This window comes from Austrofundulus limnaeus, unplaced genomic scaffold, assembly GCF_001266775.1.
Source record: "Austrofundulus limnaeus strain Quisiro unplaced genomic scaffold, Austrofundulus_limnaeus-1.0 Scaffold834, whole genome shotgun sequence".
Classification (NCBI taxonomy): domain Eukaryota; kingdom Metazoa; phylum Chordata; class Actinopteri; order Cyprinodontiformes; family Rivulidae; genus Austrofundulus; species Austrofundulus limnaeus.
Genome location: NW_013953236.1, coordinates 60,937 through 72,233, shown reverse-complemented (window position 1 = coordinate 72,233; position 11,297 = coordinate 60,937). Strand labels below are relative to the sequence as shown.

The 11,297-nt window shown below is 37.5% G+C and overlaps 1 protein-coding gene across 1 annotated transcript; it reads right to left on the bottom strand.

Moving 5' to 3' along the window:
* Positions 1-2,291: 2,291 nt before the first annotated feature.
* ppp1cab (protein phosphatase 1, catalytic subunit, alpha isozyme b) lies at positions 2,292-11,186 on the bottom strand. Its single transcript, XM_014028967.1, has 7 exons — positions 10,767-11,186; positions 10,022-10,153; positions 8,006-8,236; positions 6,824-6,928; positions 6,084-6,307; positions 3,709-3,843; positions 2,292-3,625 (listed from the first exon to the last, which is right to left on the bottom strand). Exons 1-7 carry the CDS (start codon positions 10,819-10,821, stop codon positions 3,530-3,532), a joined length of 978 nt encoding a protein of 325 aa, XP_013884421.1. The 5' UTR covers positions 10,822-11,186; the 3' UTR covers positions 2,292-3,529.
* Positions 11,187-11,297: the final 111 nt, after the last annotated feature.

Sequence of the window (11,297 nt, the reverse complement as noted above, 5' to 3'; positions counted from 1 at the left end):
ATGGCCACATAGCTTTTTATTTTATTTTTTGCATGATAGAGCTTTAATCAATTTGTATACTGCAGTTTTCAGGTTTTAGCAAAACTTTTACAGATAATTCCAAATTGTGGTTGTATATTTAAAGCATCCACCTACTGTCCTTATTAGAATAATAGTTTTAATTTTTTACTTAAAAAGAAGCTACAACAAAATATTCAATTTGTGAAATTTGTAAATTAAATAATCAACTTCCAAGACCAAAATGTTTTTAGTTTTCTCAAATTGATCAAATAGCTGAACGCATCTGGGTATTTTTAGTTTTTGTTACATAAAAACTATTCTCACCTTCTGTCAGTTAATACTCCTTTTCACTGCTTATTTTATTTTACAAAATGAATTGTACAAAATAAATACTGTACTCTTTAATTGAGGACCTCTAATTATTTAAAGTTCCTGTGACATCAATTTCTAAAAATAAATATGAACGTATTTTTGGAAAGATAACATTGATAACATATTGCAACTAACATTTCGTGCTGCTGAGGTGAAGTTATTTGGGTGTGAAGTAACAGGAAGTGAAGTCAAAGAGGAACGTCTGCATGTGAACCAGAGCATTGTTACAACAGCTAAAACAAACTGTAGAGAAAAATCTGTTTCTTTAGACTTTTAATCACTATCAGAGAGAAATGAAGACAAGTTAGAGTTCAGACCATTTTGTTTCAATAGAAAAAGACCAGAGCTCCCCTTTGATGTCACTTCCTGCTTCATTTTGGCTGAGCCATGTTCAAAAGGAAATACGCCATTTTTGTGACAAAATGTGTAAAATCATGTGTATTATACCAAAGAAGTCTTCTTCGCCTTTTTTGTTTTTGAAGGATTCACATGTCACAGGCCCTTTAAAGTATCTGGTTTATGATGGCAGTTGATTTTATTAAAAAAATGAATAAATAAAACAACAAGAACTGGTCGACAAATCAGCTCAGATTCTTGGTTTATTGGTCAACTTGATGAAAGACTACAAAACGAATTCACAAAAAATCTCTTTCAAGTAATCAAATCTGTACAAACCTAAACTGTTTGGGGTTTTTACAGCTCTGGCTCATATGAATCCTAATATGAGTGTGTGTGTGTGCGTGTGTGTAAGTGTTCTTGCTCTGAAATGGTTGAGGATAACGAGACATTACATTGGAAAAAGCAAGAGCCCACACACACACACACACAAACACACATCTGTTTGAGATTTTACAGCATAGAAGGAAATCAAAATACATCTTCCCCTCCAGAGATGCACCGATTCTGGRTTTGTGGACTGATACCGATTTTTGACATTTGTACAGCTTTGATCTGCCTGAATCCACACAGAAAAGATCCAGGTGGGTTTTGAAGCGGGTGACAGCTCCAACCACTGCACCACTGTGCCCGCCTCAGAAAAACAAAAATAAAAAAATTCTGATTGAGTGAAAAATTCATGTTTTGTTGTAATAATCGGTGCAGTCCTGCTGCAGTTCAGTGGATGGAGTTCATTTTGTTGTTGTGGTTTGAAATGTCTGCACATAAAACATTTTGTTAGAATATCTCTGGATAATCTGAAAACCTTGTCCTGTCAGCATCAGTGTTTTATCAAATACTCCCCAAATTTTATGGTAAGCACAGGGTTCCCACACCTTGGTCAACATCAAATTCAAGGACCTTTTAAGGACTTTCCAGTACCAATTTCCTCAAATTTAAAAACCACGCATGATGGCAATTACCTCCTGCTATCGCAGAGTGTTACCAATAAACAGGTTTAATATCATGTAAATTCAATGAAAAACTGAACAACATAGAAGTTGTTGAGTCAGAATCAATGAAAGAAAGTGGATTAAATGTTTACCCTACATTCATATCCACAATACATGGAGATTAATTATGTCCTGGGAGGTTCAGCAGCTCAGTTTGGGAGGAGGGGATGTGAACACGTCCAGACACTGAGGACAGGAGGAGCTGTGGTGCTCTCACCTGGCTCAGAAAGAAAGACCCGCCCTGCTCTGCTCTGACTGGATAAAACTATGACTATGACTCACGTTATTTGTTGAAAACCACGTCAGTTTACCATAATCCTGAGTTATCCACTGCAACAAATGTAAGTTTTTATTATTATTATTATTTTTACAGATGATGAAAATCAGTCATGTGAATAGAAAACTTTCATCCCCAAAAAACATTCAAGGACTTTCGAGGACAAATGTAATTTTTGGCTGTTTTCACAAACTTTCCAGGGCATTGAAATCATTTTTTTCAAATTCACAAAGGATTTCAAGGACCCGTGGGAACCCTGTAAGCAGCAGATTTAACGGTCTGATCACAACAAAATGTTTAAAGCAGAAACATTTAATATGGGGTGGGTGGTGGGAATAAACAAAAAAATAATGCTGCTGATCTTTCTCTGTCACTGTAATTCTACAAATAACCTCCAGATTATTAAACAGAGATCTGATCAAATGAAACGTACCAGAAAAATATTCACCGTATAATCTGATGAATCAGATTATATTCAGAAAGAAAACTGGAATTTCTTTGCGGTAGTTTCACCTAAAATAGTCAATTTAATTAAATTTCTTTTTGGACTTACTGTAACCCTGATAACTGAGAATCTACACCAGCATAAATGAGATTATAGCTACTAAACATTTCGCTTTTGTACACACAAATGCTTCACCTAAATTTATTTTAACCGCCACATGATATCCATTAAAATTTGCAGCTTTGTCCAAAGTAAAGAAAATATTAAATGTTTTTCTATTAAATCATTGCTTCTTTTTACTGCAGCCATAATCCTGTCTGCTGTTAACAATTAATAATTAAACATATCAGGAGCAAAAGTCGAGTCAGCCTAACAACAGATCCACGATAAAAACAAATAAAAAACAACCACTGAGCTGACATTTTAACATCCTGAGCATCATTATTATTACTAACATCCTGATTAATCATGTCTCTAAACAGTCAAACATAAAAACAGAGCTGTCCACTCTCATTTGCTCAGACCCATCGTTAGCGACAAGGTGAGCAGCAGATAATCTGAAAGATCTGATTTTTGAGTGTCGACCAGCAGATCACTAATCGAGGCCGGTCGGCCTGAATACCGGTCGGTACCGTTCACGAGCAGATTCTGGGTGCATCTCTACTCCGCTCCCTCCACGCCCTACAAGCAAACATCTGTAGGTGAAGTCGTTCCTGTTCAATTTCTCAGTAATCTTCAGCCAGATTACAGCTGTGGTTTCAAACACGTCCACTGGGAGGGTCTTAAGAGCGAGAGGGGAAAAGTATAAATTGTAATAATTTCGCACAAAATGTACATGTGTTGTTTTTTTTTACGTTCACCTGCGCACGTTCACACACCCACTCAGACAATTCATAACAATAATGCTTTAAGAAGTACAGTTAAAAAAAGAAAAAATAAAAGCCCTGGGTATAGGTTTGATTTCTGGCTGTTTGGTGAAAGAAAGGAGAAAAGAGGTAGAGAGGGCAAGAGGGGTCGGGGCTGGAGGTCGAAAGCAAACTACTGATGTCATTTCTTAGCTTTCCTGGGAGGAGTGACGGGGCGACCGGTGCTCAGACCGCCTCCTCCGCCATAAAACAGCTTCTTGTCTGCAGGTTTTAAGATCTGAAACGAGAAAACAGCAGAAATGAGGAGTCGCAACGAGTACAACGCAGCCGGTAAGGCAGATGTTTTGGTTCCGCTCTCACCTGGAATGAGCACATCAGGGTCTCGTCTACGCTCATCATCGCCCCCGCGTTGTCGAACTCGCCGCAGTAGTTCGGGGCTGAGAACAGCGTCACCAGCTGCCTCTTTGCAAAGAACTCGTAGCCATCCTCAACCACCTGGAAACACACAAAAGGATGTTAGTGAATTTACCTGGAGAACAGGAAGGAAAAGACTGTAATTTAACCCATCACAACACACTTCCTGTCAGCTTATAAAATCAAATCAATCACAAAAATGTGACCTCTCTTCAATAAATATAATTTTTATGGTCTTTTTTTATTACTCAAAGACCTTTTACGGAGTACTTCAGTATAAGATTGTGGAATAATCTGGTGGATGACATTAAAAATGCCAGATCAATATGTATATTTAAGAAAATGATAAAGGTTAATTTGTTGCAGAAACATGTAACAATATAATGTACCATTTGTTGTTCAAGGAGTCAAACCTTTGTTTTCTCTTATGTTTTTTTTTAATTTGAAGTTTATTTTTGATTAAACTTATTTATCTGAGAAAAAAGGGGCAGACATTATAAGATTGTCTTCTTCTGCTACGTTTCATTTACTTATGATTTGTATTTAATTATATATTGAATTTATGTTGTTTTTAAACAAAATTAATGAAGTTTGATATATGCCTTTTAAAAGCCATTTGGCCTGTCGTGATAGTCAATAAATCAATTAATTGCGCGATAAGTTATTTTGAGGTCGGTAAAAAAAATGAGGACGATAAGTTTCATTTTCCTGCTTGTTTGTTTACTTCGTCTCTCTCCCTCTCTGTGCTCCACTACACAGGAGCTCAGCTGACTCCTCCCCTCCTGTTTTCTTAGTGAAGGGAGGAGTGAACTCTCGCGTTAGCGTGAGAGCTCGTAGCAATAACAAACTAAAGAAACGTTTCAAAGCAGAACGCGGCTGCTGCAGTGTCAGCGCAATTGCAGAGTCTGAAATTTGCTGCGGGGAGACACAGAGAGAGAGAGAGGAGGAGGAGAAGGGGTGGGGGCTGAAACTCCAAGACCCGCGACAAACTCATCAAGATTTTACCTGTAGCTCCCAAAAATAACAGGAAACTTAAACGCACCATCTGTGTTTTAACAAAACACCCCAAAAAACCTGTAGCTGTCCCAGAAACTCATGAGGAAAACTCTGAACTGTCTGATTTCCTCCCCCGCAGCGCTCTGCTTGTCTCCTCTGACTGTCCCCTCCTCACACACACACGTTTGTTCTTCTATCCTCATGGGGACTTTGCATTGACTTTCATTCATTTACCAGTATTTTCTATTACCATTTGACCCTAAACCTAGCCTAAAGTTTACATGGGATGTGAACTGGGCTTATGTCCCCATAAGAAACAGTGGGTCCTCACCAGGCTGTGTAGTTTGCTTCATCTCTAAAGAGATGCTGCTCTTTAATATTGTTTATTTACTGTCTTAGTTGTGTGTGGTGTTTAATTTACATTTTGTTGTTCTTTGTTTTTTTTTATTCAAGTGCATTTTTTGTTAGACAGAGTCCACTTTGTTAAACATTCTTTTAAAAATGAAAGTTTATTGATTTATTACACTTACATATTACGCTTTTATAATTATTAGTTGTAAAATGGTCACCAGGCAATATTATCGCTTATCGCAATAATTTGTGAGACTATTAATCGCCCAGCAAAATTTGTTATCATGACAGGCCTAAAAGCCATTTTGATTTTCTACTTTTCTATCAAACAAGAACAACGTAAAATACAAACAAATGAAATTTGATTCCTGATTAATGATGAAGTCATACTTATGGAGCCTTTTTCACAGGTTTTATTTTTCTTATTAAACACTCACCACCAGTAAAAACAGACCAACAAAAGCATGTGGTTAAAATATGTCATGAGGAGGAAAAAAGGTTGAAACAAAGAAGTACTGAGACAAACTAACCAAAAGCATATGGAAATATAGAAATATGAGTCAGTATTTTTTACAGGTTTTCAGATAATACTGTGTTTTTTATACTGAACTTCCACCTGTTGCAGTTCCACCTTTATAAATTAAAACAATGGTGCAGAACTCTGTCAGTACAAATGTAAAGAGGAAGTTTTACTGTTTAAGAATTTTATAGAAACCACTGAATCATAACAGCAAACACTTTTGAAATGACATTTAGCTGCACCCTGTAAAAATCTGATTACCTTTCATTTGAAAAGTCTCGTTAAATAGGATTTAAWTGAAAAAGGTGCAACAGAACTACGTTGCAGTATTTACAACTTCCATGCAAATTCACACAAACTRGACTCGAACATTAAACTGCATTTTTTTCTAACAAGTTTAATTAAACGTCACATGTAGAAACATCTCCCTCTTAACTGAAGGTACCACACTGACCTGATGGGCTCGACAAATCAGGTCCATGTCGTGTTTGTGGAGGAACTTTGTGACGACGTCTGCGCCYAAGGTGAAGGAGACGCCGCGGTCGTTTTCCCCCCAGCCCAGAACGTCRTTATCCGGGTCAGCCCACAGCAGGTCGCACAGGAGGCCCTGGTCGGGCACGTCAGTGGGGCGCATGACCCGCCGCACCTGCTCCATGGACTGGAGGTCTGGGGACAGGCCTGGAGAAGAGAAAGGCGGGTTGCAAACTTGAAGAGAGAATCTGCCTTTATAAAATAAACATTTCTTGGTTAACTTCATTGTGCTAAGACTTTTCAAACAGTAAACGCATTTCATCTTCTGTAACATTGTTTGAAGCTGAAGCTGGAGTTTAACCTCAGATTATGAGTTTGTGTTTACATATTTTGCCTCGAGACGCTTGTGAACATAAGATAAGTGTCTCACAGAAGGCTGCCTTTTCTCTACGAACTCACTGTCCATTTTTTTCTCAGACACGAGTGCCAATCTTTGCATTGCAGCAAAATCAGAGTGCGAGCGCAGCTGCCAGCTGGGCTATAAAAATCATAAAAGCACAGCGGTCAATTTTAGAACCAGTTTGTTAAAGCTGTACCTGCTACTGCAGGGAGGAGCGAACATAGAGTGTCAATAGAACGGTCCTTTGACCATGATGTTGACAGAGACAACAGAACAGAGTTTGACTGTTTGCTGTGGATGGGAACTAAATTTGCTGAGATTACCTCCATGGCAACAGAAGATCTTCTCGTCAACGATGGCTGCGACAGGCAGACAGTTGAAGCAGTCGGTGAAGGTCTTCCACAGCTTTATGTTGTACCGCCTTTTACCTGAGGGAGGAAACCAGCGTTACTGGGTCGCGATCTTATCTTGGGACTCATAAAACCAGCTGCACCCAGTGTACCAGATTAGAAACATCTTTTACATAATCCTGGCTCTGTGAAAGGGAGAGTCATGTGATTATTCACTCCTAATGCTGCCTGATCACACTCCTTCACCACAAGCCTGCAGGACTGAGAAAATATTCAAATGTGTTTCGGCTTTAGAAGAACAGAGGCTCACAATTTTTATGATTACCTTTTAGAAAAGGCACTTGCTTTCAATGCAATCCAAAWATACACACAAYTATACAGCAGAGTTCCTGCAGTTTAAGGAAAGTTAAATTTAAGACTTTTTAATGCCAAGAGAAATTAAATTTAAGGCCAATTTCACAATAAACACAAATTACAAAAAAAATTAATAAAAAACTGGCTGAAACACATGAATCAAAGTATTTTTGGTTGAAGTATTCAAATATTCCTAATAAACCAATTGTTTTTAACCATATCTAACTGCRTTTTTTTGTCAAATATAGCAAAAACATTCTTAGCAGTCAGTTTTAAACTTAATTTAATTCCTGGAAATTCTCTAACGACCCAAAATTTGCAGCTTTAGGACCCACAGTGTGGTCTCATCCCCAATTTGCTGTAGATGAAACCTTAAAGTGCCTGTGACATCATTTTTTTGTAAGAAATATGAATACATTTTTGGAAAGACAACATTATTAAAATATTATGAAACAAATTCCATGATGCTCAGACAGACAGTTGTTGAGATATTTGCATGTGAAGCAACAGGAAGTGATGTCAAAGAGGAAAGTCTGCATGTGAATYTTTAAAAAATTAAAATGTTACCAATTATGTTAATATATGAGACAAATTACAATCATCCTATTTACAARGTGTTAACTTTTTTAAGACTTTTGAAAGATTGATTTAAGACATTTTAAGGCTAATTAAGGCCTTATTTTTGGAGCGATGAATTCAATGACTTRCAAGACTTTTTAAGGATCTGCAGGAACCCTGATACAGATAAACAAACACATGGTTATAAGAAAACTGTGTTGGTGTGCATGCTGCATTACTTACACTCATCATAGAAGCCATATATTCTGTTAATAGACGCACACTCATGGTTTCCTCTCAGCAGAAAAAAGTTTTCTGGGTATTTGATCTTGTAAGCCAGCAACAGGCAGATGGTCTCCAGGGACTGCTTGCCTCGGTCTACATAATCACCCAGGAACAGGTAGTTGCTCTCCGGAGGAAAGCCTCCATATTCAAACAGCCTCAGAAGATCATAGTATTGTCCGTGGACATCCCCTGCAGAGACGACAAGAGTTAGGCTTTGTTTATGTTTTGTTTTTCTTTGGGTTGATGCAAAGCCTGTCTTCAGTGACCTGTGTTTGTGTTTATTTCATGTGGATCACTGTGTACAACCTGCAGTTTTAATCTAGCTGGCTGTGTGACTGCAAAAACTAAAAAAGTATTTTTAATGCAGATCTGGATCTACAAGTAAGTTAGAGTTTAATTTGTTTATTTAAGACCTGGAACCAGGAAATTTGTGCATATTACTCCTGTTTTGTCATCTCTTCACTGATTGTCTTGTCAGGTTCAAGCTGACTTTAAGGTCTTGTTGCTCACTTGCAAGGCTCTGGTCTAGTACCTCCATATCTTTATGATCTTCTGCACCTTCATGTTCTACCTTGTGCACTCTGATCTTAGGGCACTGACATTTTAAAAATTCCTAAAGCCAGAAGAAAAACTGTCGGAGGTTGTGTTTTTTTTTCCCTTTTGTGCACCATCATTGTGGAACAGTCTCCCTCAAGACACCAGGCAGGCATGTTCTGTGGAGGGTTTTAAAGCTACGCTAAAGACCCACTTGTTCACTCTGTCTCTGTGCCTTAATCTTACTTTTATAGTTTTATTGCTCCTCTTGGTGTTTTATCTGTTTTTACTTGTTTAGTTTTATTTTGTTTTTATCTCTTTGCACTTGTTCAGCACTTTGTTTTGAAAGTGCTTTTTAAATAAAGCTGCTATTATTATTATTATTACCTAACATTCCTTAAAGGATTGAAGGTCACCTGCATCCTTTTAGTAGTTGTCATGCCAGCAATAATGACTATGACAGCAACAAGTTTTAACATGCTAACTTATAGCTTATTTAAAATAAGAAATATGGATAAGAAAATCAAAATGTACTCACCAATTTAATGCACTTTTGTCAGATCAATATTTGATAAAAAAAAATTCTGAAACTTCCTGTGGCAAAACATTGTCCAGGCTGTATTTACAGTAGAAATGTTGCCTGGCTAATATTGATTAGATGTGCTAATCATCATTAATTGGTTTGCCTCCAAGTGTTAATAAATTCTTAGTGTTCATCCAATGATTGCTTTCTAGTTTTGCCATTARAATTCATTTACAGGTTTGTGAAATATTTTGCTCGCACATACACAAAGACCAAAACATTTATATTATTTATATCTATTATTTTTTACTTCTAAAATCACAGTAGAGATTAAAACTTCGCCTATGCTGCCAAAGCATTGCTTAGAAGTTATCATCTTGCTGCAGATTTACACAACCAAAWGGTAGGGAACTTGGCTAGAGGAACAATTATTATCCAGCTAGTAAACACTACCTCATATCCAGTAAGACCAACTATTATTTAAAAACAACATTGGAAACTTCAGCATAACCTGAACCAAGACAGTCATTTGAACGTGTGAGCTTGTATTTAGTGTGAAGACGACTGTGATTATTTATTCATTGAATTGCAACTTTTTTTCAGCAAACKACTTCATCAGCAAAAAGAGTCAAGKAGGCAAATCCAGAGATTCAGAAAAGTAAACAACATTAATCGTCCTCCAGATTTCTGACTGTCCAAGGTCACAAACACTGTTTGCCCTGTGACAACATAGCAAATACTAACTTGTCATTTTGTCTTCTTTTACAAATTACGTGACAAATAAATATAAATTATTAGAAAATGAGAAACCTTATGAAAGCTAATATAAGGTTTTACATCTTATTCTTCAACCTGCAACGACCGTGAGCATAAACTACATTAAAACTCCCTCAACTCTAAATAAAACTAAGCCTCACCACAAATCTTCAGGGGGGCCTCAAGTTCGAGCAGGATCGGCTGGCTGAGGAAGATCTCCCGGGATTTGAGGCAGAGTCCACGGATTTCATTCTCTGTCAGCTGAACATTCTTACCAGGTCTGGAGCCTTTCACTTTGGGGAAACAAAAAAAGGGGGGTCAATCATCAGAGGGGAAACACACAGAGGAAGACTCTGTTATTTGTTTTCATTTCATAATCATCCTTATCAGTGCTGTGTTTTAATTCACGTGTTTTGTGCAAAACAGTGTTGCAGACAGTCAGCACATTTTACACCATGCAATATTTATTTATATGTGCAGAACCATAAATATAATGTTTGATCAAAAGATTACACATCTTATTTTTTTAAACTGCAGTGCTTGTGTACAAATGTACAAGTCATACATTTATAGTAGACATATAAAATGTAATGTTTTAGGACAAATAATGGTAATCTAATCATCTCATGACACTGATAAAGAGGACAAAAACGTTTTAGAGAACGTGCACTATATATATATATCTTTGACAGAAAAAGTCAACTTTAGCAGAGAATAATTTTTTTAACAGTTAAGTATTAGAAAATACGTATTCGTTCAGCTAAACCAAATCGATATTTACTATCTAGCAGAAGTCAAATCGTGCGCTTCATTTCTAAAATGCCAAATATGATTAACTTGGTCGCCTTTCATTGGCGGCTTCCTCCTTCTTGTTAGCTAAAATGGCACCTCCGTACCGACTCTTACCTTCCAAGAGACGCTGTATAATGGAATCGATGTTCAACTTGTCGGCTTCCGCCATGTTACTTCCCTTACCCTGGTCGTTTTAATTCGACTTCAGCGAATTCAAGAAGTAGTAGCGAGTGTAAAAGCGTCTGCCGAGTTAAGAGTTGGCTCAAGTTGTTTAGCGTTAATCGGCTATCGTTAGCCCGCTAGCTGGCTAACCTTGGTGAATAAATGGCAACCTCAAAGTGTGAGGCTGAAGGCTGAATTGTTGACTGTATGATGGCTGACATGTGCTTGCAGAAATTTAAGTTAAGTTGCGACTTCAAAGAAGATCGAGAAATTCGCTTTTTAAGTGCTTGTAATTTCTACTGCGGCTGCTAGCACCATGCCATCGACAAAAAAAAAAAGGTTAGACGAGCGTTAGCCGAAAGCGAGGTTGAACGGAAGTTGTCCGACTGTTTTTGCGCTGCCATTGGTTAGAATTTACAAGTAGGCGGTACCTGTGGTGTCTAATCTGCTCTTGGATTGGCTGTGTTCAATGCACGTCAGCGT